We start from the raw sequence: 22,107 nt of genomic DNA, 5'->3' as shown, positions 1-22,107 counted from the left end.
TTTTGGCCTTTTCCAAACTTAGAAGAAGTTATATATCTGATGTCACTCTGGACAACGACCGTGGCATGTCAAACATACTATGCAGAGTTTTCTAAAACTAGCTACGCTGTGACACAGTAGTCTAGCAAAATACTCGATTCAAAGATAACATGAAATGAAATCTTTTGGTTTTAAGTTCTACGGTTACGCCCTTTAGGTTACAGGAGACGACTGAAAAGGAATCATTATGAAATAATTGGTGGAATGAGAATGTGGAAAGCAACGGAAGAACTTCGAGAAAAATCTACGGACAAAATCTTGTCAACACAAATTTGTCGTCCGGGATCGAACAAGAGATGAGCGATCAACCACTAAGCCATTCTGCATCCTAAAGTCAACTTGAAGGTAAAGCCGCTACTGTATAGGTAAGAAACATTTATGTCTACAGCCCATTACGAAAATTAAATTGTTACACATCGTATATTCAAGCACAAATATTTTTTTAGTCATTTCTAAAAGGAATTACTTTTAGAATGCTCCTTTCTAGTAATATGAAACGCAACAGACATTAAATAATTACTGTTTATACTTCAGATTTACAAAATTTCCACTTCTAATTTTGTAAAGAAGCTAATCAATCAAGAAAATGAATGAAATTGAAATTACAAGTGAATGAAATTGTATTATCTAACACGGTCTGTACTAAACACACACACAGGTTTTTTTTTTTTTTTTTTCTAAATCTATAAATGAATGACACTAAGGATACAATTTTAGTTTTTGTATTGTAATGCTCCATTTTCGAATGCTCTTTCCTTTTACCTACTTAACCCTGCATTATCCTTGTCTTATTATTTCTGTAAAATTTTGGCTTTTCTAAATTATAGCTTCCATGAGCTATCATTTTCTTTGATATTAATTTCTAACTATGTACTCACCATATGGGAGCCCATTCTTCCCAAATATTTCATCTTCTCCTGAATGGCTGCAATTTGTTTGAGGTACCAATCTCTTGTCCTCTCGACGGCTTGCAGGCCTTGCAGAAGAACATCTTTTTCCTGCTCTATTTGTTTCATTCGCTTTAACTACGAATAAATATATAGGAACATTTTATTTACTTATTAATTAGAAAAATTGGGTGTAGGCACAGAATGATAGAAAACAAAAGAATAACTTTGATCTCCGGTTACTCAACGAATTGAGTGATACCACCAGTTTATGTATTTTGACTTCCATCTGCTGGTAATTTTTAGGAGAAATCCAACAAAGTTTTTTTTTTCTTTCTTCGTTTTGTTTTAAACGGTAAATGCTTTATTTAAGAATATGTCCAGATCAAATGAAAACTGCACTACAGAATGTGTGTACGAGGTATGTCGACCTTTGTTTGAAGAAGGTCCCAGTACATCGGCCATCATAGATAGGTAGGCTGATCGTTGTGTTTATAAAGGGCATACTGCTATTAAATTGAAGGCAGTCGAACAACACTACTGTGTCTGCAAGCCAGGGCGAATCCAGCGAATGCTTACTATGAACTAATGTAACTGAATGGAGATGAGGGACACCGATTGGTTTCGTAGCGTGTCACTGGACCATTTGAGGTGTATACGATAGGATGCAGAGGGATCTCACAGCAGATATGATATCCTGTGTCCGCGCAACGCATCGGGTAGCATCCTGGACAGAAAGATCATTTGGGTTACGCTAATATATGGCAATTTCCACTGTAATCACAGCTACCATGTCCCCCCGATGATTAAGATAAATGAATGATGATGAAAGAATTGGTGGAATGCGAATGTGGGAGGAAACGGGAGTACCCGAGAAACCCCACGGACTTACGTGGCCAGGGGTCGAATCAGGGACCGACGCACCAGAGATAAGCGCTCTACCACTGAGCTACCGTGCCTCCTTTATAAAGTTAGGAATTTGATTTGATGCACCTTTAGTATTGAAGTGTTAGAAAGAAAAGCAGTAAATGTAATATGTAAATAATAATAATTTAATTCGTATATTTGAAGTAAAGAAATTCTATTATCAGTATAAGGCACAAACCGGACAATCGCGAGAAAAATACAGGTTATTTAGTTCATATAATGGATTAGTTAAGATGAATGTAAATAATATTTTAAAAGTACACATTCTTTCTAATGCAAGGTAATTGTTGCTTCTTTTTTTAACAGACTAAAGGGAAATATTACTTTCATTCACACCAAGAAAATATATTGTTAATTATTGATGTATCTTTGTTATGTTTATACCATTCATCAAGCTGATAACATTGCTAACTAGCTTATACATAACTTGTGCACTGCACCACAGAAAGAAAAACAACTAAATATCTTCTGTATATAAAATATAATGCTGCTGACTTTTACTGTTAGTTTTCATCTGATTTCACTTACAATTCTGTGGTTCATTTCTTGTCTTTTAATGCATATACCATGAACTAAACCGTATTTAATTACCATATTATAATCGATGCCATTTTGCAGAGTGTGCCTTCGTGGTTCTCTTCTTCGCCCTGACACCTTTTTATGCTGAGGTCCTGGAACTTGGCTGGTTTGAGCTGGAAAAAATAAAAACTCTTCTTTATGATTCTTGTAACTAGTTTTTTTTTAAATAAAATAAAAATACATCTATTTACTAAAAATGGCAGATAATGATACATTTACAAGTTACAAATTTAATGCAGAAGATATTAACCAATATGCCATCTCAAAATTCTGACGGAAGGAATCAGGAACAAACTATACGGAGCTAAGAACACTATATAACTTGTATAAAGTACAGAACATAACAATTGAAGTAGAAAGCGAGACAGTAGAAGCAACAGCTCAGAAATAATTCAGCCAAAGATGCTCCATGTCACCAATTTTGTTCAACCTCTACAGTGAAGGAGGATTTGAGTTGAATTTAGTGTCCCTTTCAGCACCTAGGCTATATCAGACGTGGACCTACAATCTAACGTGGGAACCGAACCACATGAGCTTCCGAAAATAACTGAACCAGGTCTCCCGCAACAGAAGAAATCAAGGACACCCAACCCATAGCATAGGAACAACTGGGCAGATAGAAAAAGAAAACATATGTTCTGCAGATTGGCCGGTGGTGACAGGCAGAAAAAAATTAGAAGCAGGATTAAATGGAAAAGCAAGAGATGCTTAAACAAGAGTAAAACAAAAAGATGTGAGAAGTACAAGAAAAATAAAGATCAAAATAGATCACCTGGTGGAAGAGTCACAGGAGTTCCGTTACTTAGAGAGTAAAATAACAATTGGTAATAAATGCAAACAAGATGTGTAAAAGCCAAACAGCTCAGGCGAAGAAACTGTTTGAACAAAATCAAAAGCTTTTGACTAGACAAATCGACAAAGAACTATTCTCGATTTACTGAAAGGTGACTTCTGACAGTTGGGTAAAGCACGTGGAGTATTGGAGGCGCTGTTGCCAGAGGCTCCGCAACAGAGACAGAAGTTCTGGCGACAAACATAAGGCCTTTAACAAGTCGTAACAGGAATATATGATACCAAACAAGAACAATAATATTACTTGGAATATTAATATTCTACAAGAAAAATAAGGAATATATATTAATGACCTGTTTTTACCTTGAGTTTACACCGACTTCGAAACTTAAGCAGCCTCAATAATTTTTATTCGGCTAATGGAGAGACTCCGCAATCTTCTAATATTGAATCGAAGTTTTCATTCGAAATCCTTAAAAAAGTAAAATAAATAAAATAAAATCCTACCAAAACGTATTTTCGTTAAGCTTCTGTCTTTAAACTTTTACAAAGGTGGGCTAATTACTGAAAAGCTTTCCTAAAATATAATAGTGCCCCCGAATTTCTCTGCAGTTACGCGTATAACAGTTCGTTCACTGATTTTCAAACAATTGGAAAAGCGTTTCAGTACCTGTTCTACGGGGAAAAGGGGCCTTTATTATTTTTTTCGTCTTCGAAGTAGCATCGAGCGTTATAGATATATCATTTCCCGTGACTGACTTCTATATGTTGAACCACGTTTGTTTTTCATTATTGTTTCAGCATTTTCAGTCGTCATATTTATTTTGTAATCACAACACACACTATTCACAAACAAAAATCATTATTAATTTGAAAAGAACACACCACACAAACAGAGAAACTAACCAAAAGAAACTATTTAAACGCATACTAAGACAACTATTCCACAAAAGATTTAACCCTCAACTACCGGCAACAGCGCGGTCAGTGACCTTCGTTGCCTAGCAACAGCGTGAAAGAATACTGCTGCGATTGGCGAACAATCCTCCCTCTTGTTTTGTATACAACATGTGCAGCTATCTGTCAGAAGCCACCTTTCAGTAAATGGATAATAAAGGAAAGGCTAACGAAAGCATACGTACAAAGTGTCCCGTTACATAGATGTGAGGCATGAACTCTAGAAAAAGAAGAAAATCAAAGGATGGAAGCCTTCGAAATATGGTGCTACAGAAGTGTGTTGAAAATTAGATGGGTAGGTAAGTATAAAATAAAAGTGTGTTGCAAATGGTAGAGGGGAAAACAGGAGTATACTGAAGACCATGTCAAAAAGAAGAGATAGGACAAATAAAGGTATGAGAAATAGAGGAATTATGCTCTAGCTACGGGAGGAAACGGAAAAAGTAGACAGAGAAGGCCACGACTGAAATATATGGACCAAAATAATAAAAAATAAGGAAGAAAAATTAGAAGAAAATGAAAAGTGAGGCTTAAGATAGGGAAGAATGCGTCTAATTAATAGAGAGTAACAGCAGAACCAAAAAGGATCACTTTGGTAGAATTTAAGAGTATCAACAACAACAACAAGCACTAACGGCAAATTACAATTTAGGATCATCATTAGCTAGTCATTAATATAAATTGGAAGTATGACCTTTCGATGTTCTCTTCGTTATGACAGGAATTCCTCCTATTTAATATTGTCAAATTATATTCTTCCTCTTCGTATTTTACTTTCCAACATACATTCTTGAACATACACATAAGTTCAAAAACCATTTCTTAAGACTCTAGTATGGAGCGTGGCGCTTTACGTATCAGAGACGTGGACATTGAGAAAAACTAAAATATCCAAGTTGGAAGCATTTGAAATGTGGTGTTGGCGCAGAATGCTGCGCATATCATGGGCCAAAAGGAAAAGGAATGAAGACGTACTAAATGAAGCTAATGAAGGACGACAGACCATGAAGATAATAGAAAAAAAGAAGAAACCGCATGCTTGGCCATCTTATTCGGCACTTCAATTGGATCACTGTGAGAAAGGTAGAAGGAAAACCAGAAGAGGAAGACCAAGGATAGAATATCTGCAGTTGCGAAGAAGAGAACTTATCAAAATACAAAACAGCTCTCCCAAGGGAGAGAAAAGTTTTAAAATTTCTTTGTTGCCCATCAATCTATAGTTCAGGAGAGAAAGAAGAGACATACACTATCACATCAAGTACACATCCTCTCAAACAATGCTTATATACAAGACAAATTGGAAATATGTATTTAATTGTTAACTCATGAAACAAATTTCTACTGAAAGATTTGAACACGAAACGAATTATATTATTGAGGAGCTGACATGATACATTTTATTACAGATATAATATAACGGGTGTGCATATATTTCAATTCATTTAAGACATACATATGGAAATGATAAAAGACTCATTCTTAGAAATGACATCAGAGAAAGACTTCCGTGGACAATAGTACTTTAAAAATCCAGACAAAAATCAAGGTTTAAAATTCTGTTAAGTGTGTGTCTAATGATATTACCTGCTGGTTTCCCGTCCCCGGATCCTCTTCCGCCACGAACTCCTCTGTGATCTACTTCTGAGTATCCTCCTCTACAAAGAAAACATACATATATACTACATTAATAAAATCAAAGTCGAAGAAAATATCTATAAAGAGGCTGGTCCAACAATTAGCGATTATATAGTACTACCACCATTTAATTTATCTCTCTTAATAATAATAATTCACAAAGGAATATGGCACGGCAACATAAAATTACTTATGAATTTTTTTTCTCTAACAGTTTCGTTTATGCGCAAATTCGAACTGATGTTTATGCCTGGGGATTTGACAAGAAAGTTTCAACTCCTCAGGAAGGTAGTGTGAAAGGAATATCCCTCAAATTGAAGCCACTACAGCAACATTTCAAAACTGGGACTAAAAATAAATAAATAAATAAATAAATAAAAAATAATAATAATAAAGCGTAAGAGCATGAAAATTAATCCTAAAATATCCCAATCACGATACCAGCACATTAGCGGTTATTTTAATCTCTTGGCAATACAAATGACTAGAGAACTCCAATATAGAAATAATTCCTGCTCCATGAAAAACTCATCAACTTTTCGAAGTAAACATAATTCAATTTATTTTATTTCCTAAATTCTACACAGTTTAAAGTTTTAGCAAAGAAAATATTACGGACTTTCTTGAATTCTTCACAACATTTGCAACCTCTTTATTATTTTATTTTTGAAATACGTTCCTACAACTATTTAATGTAACTATTGATGAGACAATGATTTACGAGAGCTATCCACAAAGTCGTTCACGTTTCAGCGGAGTACTGCTACGTGTCGCTATTTTGTGCGGGGATTTCCACCTATTCACTACGTATCCAGCTATGAACGTGCGAAGTTCGTGTTGCTTTTGCTCTGTTCACAATACATTGTTAACATGAGTGCTTCGATTGAAAATTACGCCAGTTGTGAAGTGAGGTCGATCATACGATTTTCGTTGGCGGAAAACACTAAACCGATTGACATTCATCGACAACCTGAAGTTTATGGTAAGGATGTGATGAATGAAAGTGGATTGAGGCGTTGGTTCCTCACGTTTAAAGATGGTCGCACAAGCGTTCATAATAGAGACCACAGTGGGTGACTGACCATTGTGACAGATGAAATGGTCGGAAAAATCAATGACAAGATTCTTGAAAATCGCCGTTTTACGATAACAGAGCTCTCTTTTCAGTTTCCGTGAATTTCACGGAGCTTACTGCATAAAATTGTGACTGAAAAGTTAGGCTACTATAGGTTTTGTGCAAGACAGGTTCTGAAAATTTTGACAGAACAACACAAAATTCAGCGAATGGCAGCTGCTTTGAAATTCCTTAAGGCTTTACTTGTTACTTGTGACGAGACTCTTGGATTAAGTATGTTGTAAAAAAGTCCATGGAGTGGAACAGTTTTCATCCCACCCCCAAAAAAATTATGGCTACTGTATTTTGGGATAGGGAAGGTGTACTGCTAATCGATTTTTTGCAACGTGGTACAACGATTACCACTGAAAAATATTGTGAAACACCACAGAAGCTGAGAAGAGTAATTGAAAACGTACACCGAGGAAAGCTCTGCTATTTCATGACAACCCCACCCGTTCGGCCAAGTGGACTCAGGAACTCTTAGATACCTTTCATTCAAAGGTTTTCGACCATCCGGATATCGCACAAAGTGACAATCACTTGTTTCTCCCACATGAACACGTAACTAGCAACGCAGCACTTTCATGACGACACTGACTGTTTATGACAATGGAATTGGTAAGCCTAAAATATCTCTCCCTCTACGCGCATTGTCTTCATATCGAAGTACGTTATTTATGATGTTGAGTTGTTAAAGTCGCAAGTCTTCGAGAAAAATATAGTGTTGGATTCCGAACCTGGCGATACTAGACACGGATCACCATCTGGAGAGGATCTCAAAAATATACGCACAATGAATAATGCGTTCCAAATTTGTCCAAAATGTAGCTACCATCAAGAAGTTGAAATCAGTGAGTGAATTGACCAATATTGTAATAAAACCGCATTGAAGAAGAATACTTCGACAAAATTAGGAAATACTGATCTACAACATGGAATAATTCGAAAAATATATTATTTCGCTGAGCTGAAACCAGTGTTACTGGAGATAATCAGCCAAGTACAAAATTTAATTAAAGCACTACGATTTGAAGAATTTCTAGATTTGCACTTTTTTACAGATTTTATTATTTCTTTTTAAACGCAGTTCCAATCCATGTCTTACAAGGTATTACGAAGCTATATGATCTTCAAATGTCTTTTCAACAGGTAAGTATGGTATCCCGGTAAGCATCTTAGATGTAAGTCATATTAAATAAGATGTAAGTTAGCTTTACTTTAGATGCACATTAGGTTTAGGATAGATCTAGATCTTTGGTTCTGATATTGTATTAGCATATTATTCAGATCTGATTCACGTTGTATTCAATAACTTCCCTTTTATTCTTTTCTATTTCATTATTTATACAATTATCGCTTTATTAATATATCGACGAATATTTAGTATTAATATTTCTATATTCGTATTTGTATTTCTTCTTTCGGTAATTAACAAATACATCAACATAACTGAGCAACATCTATCAATATTAGCCACCTTTTGTATTTCAGGTGTGTCGAGTATGAAGAGAGATCCAACATGACGTTTATAATTTGTGCGAGATACCTAGGATCCAATAGCTTCTTCTACCCATTTTGGTAGAAAACATCTATCTACAGAAAACTTTGAATATTTTGTAAAATTTAGTTTGCAACGCTTCTAAATATCAGTACTGTACGAGGGTGGTTCAATAATTATTGGCCCTGCCCTATAAGCAGTATTATTTTTCCAAAAAGCCTCCTTTCATAGTAATGCACTTCTAACACCTATGCTGTAAAACCACTATGCCAGCTTCAAAGAAAGTCTCTGGTTGAGCTGCATTTGAGTGAAACTTCTTCCCCTTGAGGTGCACCTTCAACTTTGGGAACAAATGAAATTCACTAGGAGCGAGGTCGGCGTTATCGGCGAAACGAACTGTAAAAAGGAAATTGAGGTATAGGGATACTCCTTTAAGTACTAATAACGCATTCGTTTCGCCGATAACGGAGGATGGTAAAACATGGATATTTAGATAGTTCGCATACTAGTTCCTGTGTAATTCCTTAAACCGCTTGTTATGGATCCTTTAGTTTCTAAGGCAGGGCGTTTCGAAACATGATTTTTCGAATTTTCGACGGTTCATAACTCTGAAATGAGACGTTTTTCGGCCTATGTTTATAATAACTTTTTTCTTTCATTTCATATAAGGAATCACCTCCCAAAGTTTGTCGGTGGAGTTACCTACCACCCTGTATATATATATATATATATATATATATATCTTAACATTATAATAGAATTTGTAATGGAACTTAAAAACCGTCCATTACAAGCCTGTTCATTGCTAAGGAAGTGGCTAAACTTCTATGGCGACTACATCAAAAAGTAGTGTAAGAATATCCAAATGTATATAATAAAAAGTGTATACTTTCATTTGTCTTCTTTTTATTCCAAAATGTCAGTTACTTTCTGGATAGCCCTCGTATACAGACCTATCTCGTTATATAAACTAATGATAGAAGTGAATGGTGATTCAACCACTTGTTATTAAATAGATGATAAAACAATTGTTACACAACATGCATTCAATGATGAAAGATTTAATTTATGGATGGAGGTCATTAAATAATAAATAAATAAATGTCTTAGTAGTTCATTACCCTCTTCTCGCACGAGTTTTTCTATGTAAACTGCACAACTCAACATAAAATATACGTAGTTACGAGCAAGTAGGAAAGAAACAAACGCACTGTGGCCTTCCAGAGGAACTAAGGATTAACCTTGGCACTTAATATTGTTTTCATGCAAGAATGAAACGTTTTTATCAAAAAGTAGTAACAATTTCTAGTCTGGCATCATTTGATACTGTCAAGCGCAAAGAGATTAATTACAGACATCAGGTTGCCTAAATACAAACACAAATTAGGTCTAAACAGATCCACACTCACCTCAAGAATGGAACGCACAGCACGATAATTCGGAGACCCAAGTTCAACTCTAAGTCCCCAGTCGCACTTCTAATTTGTACTTTTTTATTCTTTGAATTTATTGAATTTACGCTAGTTGAAGATACGATGTAAGGAAACAATAGCTTGTTTTCTCCAATTTTCAAAAACATACAATTCAACCTGGATCCCTCTGGAGGCCCAGATTCGAATATCAGCGCAGTCACAATTCTTTTCACTTCTTGTATTGCATTGAACATAACATTTACAAACTAGTCCACGTCGTATTTCCTGTGATCTGTGGGGCTATGTGTATTTTAATACCACCTTTAATACCTATACTATTTTTGTAGATTCTATTACGTAAAATACTTTCCTAATTCATGCTGATGCTAAATAACAGCATCGTGAACCTCATTTATCTGCACATTTAATGACTTGATTGCTGAATCACGATATCATAATGCGAACTGCTACATAATGCGAAGAAATCAAGGTTTATGGTAATGTAGAAGATTAACACGTTGACCGTCACTATATATTTTGACCTTTCTCATCTGTGCGCCACGGGCAACAATCCGCCACTAATACTTTGTTTTCACCTTTGTTTTAACCCCATAAATGTATAATTTTCTTTGTGTATGGTTTTGCATACACGCGACGTGGATATTAAATTTTGACTTCTACGCCATATGTATGTAATAGCATACACAGCTATAGAGCGAACGTGAAAAAGTGCAATATATATTTGTGTGTATGGAAAACCATACACGAGGCGCTGCATGAAGGAGCCGTGTGTATGGAAATCCATACACATGGCAGCCAATGTGTTAATAACAACAATAATAATAAAATAAGTGTAGATTGTTTCACTGTAATGGTTAGTGTATACAATAGGCTTTGAGTTTTAAAAGTAGTTCGAACATTAGACATGGAGGTCCAAGGTATGTAAACCGAGATACAGAAGAGTCACATTTATCTTAAATATTTGTATAATGTTCGGTGTGGACTAATTAAAAAAGAAAATAATGAGACAATAAATGGAATACCAATTTCATTGATTGCGCATGTAAGAGTTTTCCTGCACTGCTTTAATCACTTATTTGTGGTAGTGTCACCAACTTAAGTCACTCACATGGAGGTGACTTATTAACACATTATTTTAGTGTAACGTTTTAGAATTGTTAAATCTGCATTTCTTTCATAAAGAAGTCGGCGAGAAAAAAATGTACACATAAACAACCAGTTTATCTAGAGGTCTTTCTCAATTGTAGAACTCTTAGATTAAAACTGCATATTTGTATGTGGTTCGACCTTCATGTGGCCGAATTAAGCTCGTGAACAAAGCTACAGAATAAGTGGTTGAAACCGTACAGGAAAAGTCTTACAGCGCAATCAACGAAGTGTTTCACTTATCTCCTTAACAACAGTGAAAGGTAGTTCTATTCTAATTAGATCTAGAAAATAGTTCATTTTATAAGCATTTCCGTAGCCTTCACAAAGAAGCTTCTATGTGAATTCCGCACCACAAGACAATAATAATACAACATTAGACATTTTAAAATTACAGGTGTGCTTAAGTTACCTTTTGTCGCAATCTGACATAGCTTTTCCCATCTCCTGCTCATTCATCATAAGCCCGATTTGCCAGTTTTGCAATGCAGTCCTTATTTCAGCCTTGTCTATACTCCTCTCAGGTCCTCGTTCGCTGTTGGCCACTGACAAACCTGCTCCCATTCTAGGAGGTTTCGGTGGGCCATATAAAACGGTAGCCGGTTTAATTGTATTTGGCACGGACAGCTTGGCGTCACTCGCATAATTTCTTAATTCACTGCCCTCTGGGTTAATGTTCTCCTTTCTCTCTGTCAACAACTGAGGCATGCTCAAAGTCCTTTGCTGAGAAATAGCATTGTTGGGCCATACAGCTGCAGTATTTGATGAATTCCACGAAGAAGGCTTTGAAGATTCAACGTCAAGGATAGGTGCAGAAGGAGGTCTCATTGGTTGGCTCGACTCTACCTGTTGCTTTAGCATATTTGTCCGTGTATTCTCCACTTGATTGTGTAATAAACATATTTTCAGTCCTGCGCAAAAGCGTTCGAAAGATAATAAACCATTTGGTGGTGTAACTTTCCTTAAACAATCAACCACGCCTTTCGGAAGACCTTTTGTTCCGTCATCCCGCCATCTAGTCTCTATTTCTAGAAAATGAAAGGAAAGAATAATGAATTTGTTATAGATTTAGTCACGATTTACTATAATTCATAGTAAATAGAAAATCATTCGATTTAAGTATTTTCTCCGCAACGAATAAGATATACCGTTACCTAGCGTCAACACTTATTAGTTTTTAAGCAAACACAATAAACACTGGATAATAAATTAAACTGGAAGAAACAAATCAAAGAAATAAACAGTTATAAATGACGTTAAACATACTCTAGTTTCTAAAATTTATATAAATTTTACTTTATATATGAACTTCGTTACACAAATCATTTGTTCACAATACATGTTGTTTATCCGAAATTATGAATGCTTCCTTAGTACATGTTACTACAACTAAAACAGAATAAAACCGGCATATTTTGTTGAGATTACCTAATGTTTACCTATTATGAAACAACATTTTTAGTATAACTTCCCACAGTTTTGCCCTTTAAGCTAAAGGAGACGGATAACTAATGCAAGTGAATGATTATAAAATTAAAATTTTTGTGCTTCCCCACCAGAAATCCAATCCGGGACCACATGCACCAATGACGCACGCGCTAGCCACTACACAATGGGAATCCTAATCGGATTGTTGTATTTCTGGTATGATTTCTACATCTAGTCATGTTGTCTTCAACAACTAGACATTAATGAAGAGCTTTAAATTCTTGTTTATTTTATTACATTTCATTAATCTCAGATAAATAAATAAATATAAAATAAAATAAAAACAACAGGAACAATAAAATCAACAGTAAGTTACTGAAGTGTTTATTAAAAACTTCACGCCTTTGGTGCACATAGTTTTAAGTTTGATTTCTGTAGAGCATTATCAGAACAAATTTAACCATACTAACGCGACAAAAGTAACTGTTCTCAAAAACCGCATGAATTTTCTTGGTTATCTGATTCATAGGAAGAATATTAATTCATGCCGGCAAATGAATGTCTGTGTAACAAAGCCATAATTACTCAGTTCCTGTCTATGTAGTAATTCTCATACTAATTCTTAATTTACATCTTCCCTTCAGCTACTTACTTACCAGTTCTCATATATCTTTCTGAACCAAAAAGAATAAACCACTGGTTTACCTATTCCTGCTTTACTGTCACAACTATGTCTAGAGGATAGTGTGCGAGTCTTTGATGCGTGAGATCCCGGGAAAGAGAGGTCCATGGGATCGATACCCAGTGGGTGAACATTGAATACACTATGGTGGTTCGGAATTAACCTCAAACTTTAGGTCTACATCTCTTATAGTCCTGGTGCTGAAAAAGAGACGCTAGACACCAAAACATAAACAAACCATGTCAGATAATTACTTAAAGCACGTAATGAACTCTATCGTGCCGTGTAGACTTTGTGGTGGACAAACACCGTGCTCGTGGGATTTCTCGGGGTTCTCCCGTTTCCTCCAAGTTTCTTCATTCCACCATTTCATTCATTTCTCATCATCACCGTCTCCTTTAGCCTAACCGGCATAACCATGAGACGTAAAACTAAAGATTTCATTTTTATTTCATTTTTTCGACAGAAGATAAACATATCTAAGGAATCTCAATAACAAAATATGTAAGAAATAGGAACATATGGAAAAAAAATAGCAATTTTACTGCCGGAAGAAAAAAGGCTGAGAAGGTTATGAAACATTGTAAATGTTTATGCACACTTCATCTATCTTCGGGGAACATGAAGGTGAGAATGAAAAATTTATGTCAAGTAAGTATGGTAAAATCTCTCCCCGGGGTCAGTCCATATATAATCACCGAAATTAGAAAAAAATCCCCAGTCGACCATCAGGGATTTTGATGAAATTTGACACACAGGTACCTACATCCCTCGTAAGAAAGCCTGTAATTTTTTACTCTCCTGTCTCTACCTGTTCCTAAGAAATTAACTTCGAAGCGAGGCAGTCCGCATCATGACTTACCGAACCCGCTGATTGTTTAAGTTTTTAATGAGCAAGAACTCTGTTACTAATTATGTTACATAGGTCAAACTTTTTCTGCTATAAATATATGCATCGCTGTAATGAAGTAATATATTGAAAGTGGCATGATCATTTTATGTTCGGATATATAAACTATCAAAATCAGCACTTTTTTACATTACCGTTTATAAAGTTCATTTTTCAACATGTCACAGATTTCTTACATAAACAACAAATGCCTGTGTTTGTGTGCAGTACATTACAGAGTAGTGAACTATATGCACCAGTAATGCAGAGCTGTTTACACTATATTTACAGGATTTATGGAAGGTTAAAGTTGGTATCATTGCAAGGAAACAATTTTTTTGCTTATTTTCAGAGCTCTATTTAACTATGTTGACAGTTGAATATGAGTGTGATATTTTGAATGAATATTGCTACTTATGTAACTAATAACTTGTGTGAATTTCAAAACCCTGATGTATTTTCTTCCATTTGAAACCATCGCCTTTGTCAATAGGTGTCGGTAGTCTTTCAGGTTTAGAACGGATATGGAGAATGGAAGTAATTTTACTTCAGGAGTCCCTCTCCACTCTGGATGAGGACAAAATCAATGAGCTTCGTGTTAAGCTCGTGCCAGGACAGAAGTTTTGCTAAACTTGTGTTAGATGTGCCAGTTCCAGAAACAGCAGTGATAATGATGATTAGTATGATCCTAGCTACACACCACACACTGTTCACCAGGAGCAACTAAACGTGTCTCTCAAATTTCTAGGCTGCTCACCACTGAAGAATGTAAGTAAGAGAGACAGACAAGGATACACCAAGAGAAAGGTGAAGCAGGTAACAAATGTCGTACAGGAGATGATGTTCTTGGAATACCGAGCACTACGGTTCTCTACTAAAAAGGCATGTGACAGGTATGCTAATTTCTCTATGCTTATACAGCAGCTTGTAGAAAAGTATCACAAAACATTTTCCTATAAACAGAAAGTCCAAATCTTAAGAATTGTTCCTGCAGCTTGGAGTACCAGAAAAACTGCGTAGAGTTTTAGGGCCTCAGATTACTTAGTACGAAGAGCAAAGAAGTTAAGATGAGAAAGGAATCCTATCACTTCAAGGACAGAAGCCTCGCAAAATAATTCCCCAGGTAACAGTGAATGACGTAGTTTCATTTATGAAAGCGATGGATGTTCCAGAATCTGTCCTGGAATGAAAGAATGTATGTATGTGCATACAGATGAAGGTAAAGTTAAAATTCAAAAAAGGCTACTACTAATGAATATACATGAAACATTTGTTGAATTTTGCTAACAGAAACCCAGTTTCAAATTGGGTTTGCAAAGTTTTCTGCCTTAAGGCCAAAGTGGTGCATTACAGTTAAGGCAACTGGCACTCATTCTGTGTGTGTGTGTCAATATCATCAAAACATGAAACTGATGGTCGATGCCCTTCCTGGACCAGGACACATCTACAAGACACTGCTGAACATTGCAGTGTGTCATGCAACGAGCAGACAGTGTAGGTTACATTACTGTGGCAACTGTGGGAGGAAGAAGGCTGTGCAAGATTATTTAGTAAAACGTTTTAATCATCACTTACTTGAAGGCGATGACTGTGTTAAATTTAAAAACTAGGTTCACACTGACCGGTTGACATTACAAATCCTACAGCTCTCTGTGAATGAGTTTTGGGGCACATTGACTCAGGGAATTGATAGTCTTAGACAGCACCATTACATAACCAAGGCTCAAGCTGCATACATGAGTAATATAAAAACTTCACTTCAGAAAGCAGAGCTAATTATTTTACTGGATTTTGCCGAAAATTACACTTTCGTTATACTTGGAGGTTCACGGGTACCATTGGGAGAAATCCCAGACAACTGTGCATCCTTTCGTGGTGTACTATAAAGATAATGTAATCCTGCATTGCAGTAGCCTCTCCATGGGGAGACTATAGGGGCTATACTATTTCACAGGTTTATTATGTTCCTTTTCACTTTGTGAGCATGTTTCTTATTTATTTGAACGCTCAGTTTCTTATTACTAATATTGAACTGTAATTTTGAACAACAGAATTCTATTATTTTGTAACAATTAATTTCATTATGTGGCACATTGTTTCTTCTTATAGTCTTACAATATATGTTTTCAAGTGCTCAATCAGTGTAAATGATTTTACCTGGCGCATACGTACTTCTTTACTTCCATTCTCCATATCCGTTCTAAACCTGAAAGACTACCAACACCTGTTGACAAAGGCGATTATTTCAAATGGAAGAAAATACATCAGGGTTTTGAAATTCACACAAGTTATTAGTTACATAAGTAGCAATATTCATCCAAAATATCATACTCATATCTAACTGTCAACATAGTTAACCAGGCCTCTGAAAAGAAGCAAAAGGTTGGTGTTTTTACAATGATACCAATTTTAACTTCCCATAAATCCTGTAAATAAAGTGTGAACAGTTCTGCATTACTGGTGCATATAGTTCACTACCCTGTAAGGTACTGCACACAAACACAGGCATTTGTTGTGTTATCTAGGAAATTTGTGACATGTTAAAAAATGAGCTTTATAAACGGTAATGTAAAAAAGTGCTGACTTTGATAGTTTATATATCAGAACATAAAATGGTCATACCGCTTTCAACATATTACTGCATTATAACGATGCGTATATTTATAGCAGAAAAAGTTTGACCCATGTAACGTAATTAGTAACCGAGTTCTTGCTCTTTACAAACTTACAAATCCAGCGTGTTCGGTAAGTCACGATGCGGACTGCCAAACTTCTAGGTCAATTTCTCAGGAACAGGTAGCGGTAGGAAAATAAAACATTACACACTTTCTTACGAAGGATGTAGGTACTTGTGTGCCAAATTTCATCAAAATCCCAGTTGGTCACCTGGGGACTGTTTGATGATTTATAATGGAATAACCCCCCGAGAACACTCACCCACAACAAGTACTGCTATCAAAATTTACTATAGGAAACAGAAAAGGAAAACTGTAATACTTGTACAATCAGCGACAAAAATTTCTTTCCGTCTGATAAAATTAGTTTCGTAAATAACTTTAATGGAAGCACAATTTGAGTACAGTTTTCAGTAAATTAAAGAGAATGTAACTTTATGTACGTTCCAACCATACCACCGTTATCCCAAAATAATTTATACCAAACGAAAATAACTTTTGTCGCTGAGTGTACAACACTTTCACTATTAACTTGTTCTATTGTATTTGTACATGTTGAACGTTACCTGAAAACTTGATGTAGCCTGTCTTTCTATCATCCATTATGTCAAACAACGTGTGCATTGAGATCACGAATTGTTTTGGAAGGCCTTCTAAAGCAGCAGAATGGGGCTGGGAAAACATCTTGGCTGTAATAATAATTATAAATGATATAACTTCCAGCAACACACAGTTGCAGATTTTATACATCACACCTTCCCACTGCAATACTACAAAGTACCTGCTTAACTTAAACAAGATATTACAACCTCTCACAATTAGAAAATACAAATTATTTTTGCTCTTAGACATACTTGCCATTCGAAATTTTACAATCCCAGGCTTTCCGATGCTAATGAATATTAGATATATTGTCACGGTACGCCAAATTCAGAGATAAAATTCTATATTAAAATTCATTTATTTCATTAATTTGGCTAAAGATGAAAATTAAATTGTTGTTTAAGAATTGGCTGGCAGCCAGAAATTAGTAATCATGCAGACAGACGTGTTAACACATAATATTACATTGTGCTTATGGTTGTTTGTTTTTAATTAAGTAACGATCCAGACACGAGTCTGCACGTGTCATAACATTATAAACAAACATTGAAGCAAGACGAAAATATAAACCTTTGTATATTTTATGTTCACAACAACACATTCTGAAAGTTGGGTAAAATTGTGAAAATCGCAAACGTAAACTGTCTGGAGATTTGGTCACTGAGAGAAAATGCAGAAACTACGGTTTCAGCACAGAGATGTATTAACTACGAAATTTGGTAAGGAAGAAACCACGAAATCATCATGGAGTAAATGACATAAAAAGGTTATGTCAAACTGAATCGAGATCAGTTCCAGGAGACCTGTAGAAGGATCAGTTCTTGGAATCCATCCATTGCGATCGGTTGCCAGGGATCCGTCAGTTGAGATCAGTTCTTGGGATCCGTCCATGGTGATCAGTTCCTGGAGACCCGTAGAAGGAGCATTTCTTGGAAACAAGTCTGTAGAAGATCAACACCAAGTTTCAGTGGAAACCCGTCCACTGTGGTTCGTCACTGACTACGAACTCTGCGTCCAGGAGTTCGACTCCAGTAAACGTCAAGGTATGTGGTAGTACATCTCTGATTACTCTCAGATGAATGAATCACCAACAGTTTGCCTAATGTGATCTAGCAATCTAACTAACTAATCATAACACACGCAGTACACATAGCTCTACAGCATTAATGACAATAAAAGTCTACTTAAAGATTAAATGTTTAGCTCTTAATTAATTTAGTACCTCTCGCTCGCTTGTTGTTCTACAAGTATGTTGTTAATATATATATATATATATATATATATATATATATATGAAATCACGACGAAAAGTTATAGAAGGTTTCGTGAAGCTGTGAAAAATGAACATTTCAATTATTTCCTGGAACATTCTGAAAGAACAAGGAACAAAAATAACTCATATAACAATATATCTACCCATCGGAAGGAGCATTTCAATTATCCAATAGGTAGAAATTAGAAAAAAAATTCACACAGAAATTACACCAATTGTTGTATGAACGTACATTCTACTCTAAATATAAATAAATGGGTTCTAAATATAACTAATGGGACTACACATCTCAGAACAGGAATGACAGAAAAAAAAACGCAGAAATACAGTTACACCCTTCATGGAACTATCTGAAATGTAAACTAAAATCTAAAATGTAAACATTCTCCAGCTGCCGCTTTTAAGGTAAGATACGACTATGTGTAACATATTCTACAATTATTTGTCTACAGTTACTGCAAAATGCATTGGTATACCTAAATAAATTACAAGCCTTTTAAAATCACTACTCCAGAGAATTTTTTAATGAATATGACGAAACTAGTTTATCTTTTGTTCCGTTTTGTAGGTGTATGAATACTTTTTGCGCTAACTATATACTGTTCGCTGTAGCTATCTTTAGACAATAAGCAGGAAAGGACTTAACACAAAAGGGTCTCCATTCAACCACCCTACTGTAGAGACAAAAGGCCCTCCAACCACCCACACCTTATTTCCTTACGTTATTTTCATAAATGGAAGTAGTAAAATAGTCAAGAGTACTTTCTTGAAAAATAGTATTTACATATTCGCGCCTATCTTCCTCTAAAAGTAATATTTTTAACACAGGATTTTCTAATAGTAGCAATTTCTCGTTCATACTGTATCCCACAAGAAGACAGACTGACAACGGATCAGATTGCAGTGCGACCAAGCAATCGCCAGACGCGGTCGGTCGTAATTGCCAGTGAAAAATCGGATGCACTGTAACCGTAGGCTAATCTAACCCGAATCTATCTACCCTACCCTACTTATCCCTACTTTACTTACTCTATTCTGCTCTGCTCCATTATACACTTTTAAAGCACCCCTAAAATTGATAATTTTTAAATTTTTGTAGCTGTTATTACGTTTTTTGTCGAAAACCAGGGGGGGAGGACCAACTTCGGAATAAATACCTTAGAGTTTCATATTGAATTGGTAATACTGTTACTTGTGGTACTGAAATGTCTGTCAAACTGTCTTCCTTTCGATGTTTGCACGGTAATTTTCTTTCCCGCTAGTTTTCAAGTTTTAAGATATATAAATATAAATAGTCCACCCTCCAACTGCGTCGAAATTGGAATCTTTATTCAACGGTGAGTGGTTGCACCTAATGGCATGTTGCTCACAGAGTAAACTTGCCTAAGCAAGAGAGACAACTAGTCGTAACTTCCAATTAATAACTATTTATTTTTATAGAATTAATAATTCATATGAATGAAAGATAAGATCATTTATCCAAAGCAGGCATGATTTTATTTCTAATTTTACTCGAATCCGCTCATCCTTTAGTATTCACCTTTTGTTTTGGTCAGATTGACCTCTATTCAGCCCAAGTAGTCTGTATCAAAATTTTGGAAGTGATCATTATTTCACAAAGATAATTTAGTCACATACATAGAACAACATAAATGTTGGAATTTGCATCTTGTAAAGAAGTTATATTAACGCTATTTTCTATTATACAATTTTACACATATTACAAACCATATCTCAAGAATTCACCTGTCACCGAATTTCATCAAATTCTTCTTCTTCTTCTTCTCCGGTATTTTTATTGCCTCAGCGAACCTCAAAAGACAAAGATGAATGAACGAGATGAATCTTTAGAGATCCGAAATAAAGCAGAGCATTGTAAATATAGAGAATAGGTGGGGGTAAGGTGAAATTTAACGAATCCAAATTAAAGGAGCCAGAACCAAGAAATTCATGCATGATGGAGAGGAAAAGGAGACGATGTTGCTGGTAGAGAGGACAAGAGAAAATCATATGATTGATCGTGCCAACATCGAGATCACAATTACAGAGAGGAATAGTGGGTTTTCACAGGAGAAATATGCGTAAAAGATTCGAAAGGAGGTGGTCTATTTCACATCAATTTTTCACCCGTCTCCTTTAGCCTAACCGGCATAACCGTAGGATGATTTCATTTCATTTCAATTCTTCACTTCACTCAAAAAACGGAATCAAATAACACTACGGCCGCAACTATTGAGTCAAGTCGGCCAAATCACTAAAATTATCTTGTGCAGGAGTTGATTACGAATAGAAGTTGATTCAAAATAATAAGCAGTAAATTGGGAAAGGTTGGCACGGACAAACCGAATTGCCTGATTCCGAATAAATAAGTACTATAATCAAATTGTCTTGTGTACACCTCACAAGGAGGATTTTTGTAATAAACGCACAAAGGTAAAAGTCACAGTCAGGAAAAGAAAACGTAAAAGTTGGGAAAAAGTCAAAATCGGGAGAGAAGTTCAGACAGTGAAAGAGGGTTGAAGACCTAGATGGACAGGGTGACAGAGAAAACTGGGGAGTGGAGGATGAAAAAAAGAAAAGAGTAAAAAAAAAGGAATGTATGTACGTGTAAATATAAAAGGAAGGTGTAAATGTACTGTAAGTGTATAGGTAGTCCCACTCAACTCTCTTCCTTTTCTCGTACTATAGCCACACACGAGGTGATCACTACGGCGGGACTGCCAAAGTGCCGAACTTCCACATTAATATTTCTCTCTCTCTCTCTCTTTTTTTTTTTTAATCTTATTTATACAATTCAATAAACAATATTAACTACGGTCGCAATTTTCAAGCTATATCGACCAAATTACCAAATTTGCTTTGTGTAGAAATTGATTATAAAACGATAATTGATTAAAAATACGCAGTAAAACTGCTAAAGCAAGAAAAATGGATGGCACGGATGAACCGGATCGCTTGATTCCGAACAGTTTATTACAATTATAAAATATTGTTTAAATAAGATGGTAGGGCTAGCTAAAAGATGAATGGTTATAAATCACATAAAAAACGAAGGCACTGCTTAAAAAATTGTCAAAATGTAGAAAATGATTGCACTTAAAACAGAGGATATAAAAGAGAAAAGACTCCAAGTAGAACATCTTCGCACCAGCACCCACGTTGAACACTAATCTTTCATTCTTTCTTTAAGTACCTAATTAATAAGTCAAACACTAACTACTGTAGACGTTTTAAAGCTAAACCATCACTGACATTGTTTTATGTAGAAATTAATTATAAAACTATAATTAAAAATGTGCAGTAAAACTCCGAAACTAAGAAAAATGTATGGCACAGACAAACCAAAACGATGTGATTCTGAACAGTTTATCATCATTACAAAATATTGATTAAATAAGGAGGTGGGCTGACAAAGATAACTTGTTATAAATTACAAAAAAAAAAAAAGGAATGCACTAGTAAAAGAATTGTCAAAATGTAGAAGAAAGTTGCATTTAAAAAGTGGATATAAAAGCAGAATTGAATCCAAGCAGAACACCCTTCGCAC

The 22,107-nt window shown here is 35.4% G+C and overlaps 1 protein-coding gene across 3 annotated transcripts in view; it reads right to left on the bottom strand.

Annotated features, from left to right (window-relative positions):
- Positions 1-20,444, bottom strand: part of LOC145690095 (suppressor APC domain-containing protein 2) — a 35,474-nt gene extending 15,030 nt beyond the window's left edge. Inside the window, exons 1-6 of one of the 3 annotated variants that reach the window (XM_081764657.1) lie at positions 20,289-20,444; positions 17,251-17,373; positions 11,423-12,038; positions 5,766-5,836; positions 2,445-2,545; positions 918-1,064 (exon numbers count right to left, since the gene is read on the bottom strand). In XM_081764657.1, coding sequence (XP_081620783.1) covers positions 918-1,064; positions 2,445-2,545; positions 5,766-5,836; positions 11,423-12,038; positions 17,251-17,368 — 1,053 coding nt within the window. In that variant the 5' untranslated portion in view covers positions 17,369-17,373; positions 20,289-20,444. The other 2 variants (XM_081764659.1, XM_081764658.1) reach the window with 2 other exon arrangements.
- Positions 20,445-22,107: the final 1,663 nt, after the last annotated feature.

This window comes from Thermobia domestica, chromosome 7 (assembly GCF_964235325.1).
Source record: "Thermobia domestica chromosome 7, izTheDome1.hap1.1, whole genome shotgun sequence".
Taxonomy (NCBI): domain Eukaryota; kingdom Metazoa; phylum Arthropoda; class Insecta; order Zygentoma; family Lepismatidae; genus Thermobia; species Thermobia domestica.
This window is presented reverse-complemented; position numbering and strand designations above follow the sequence as displayed.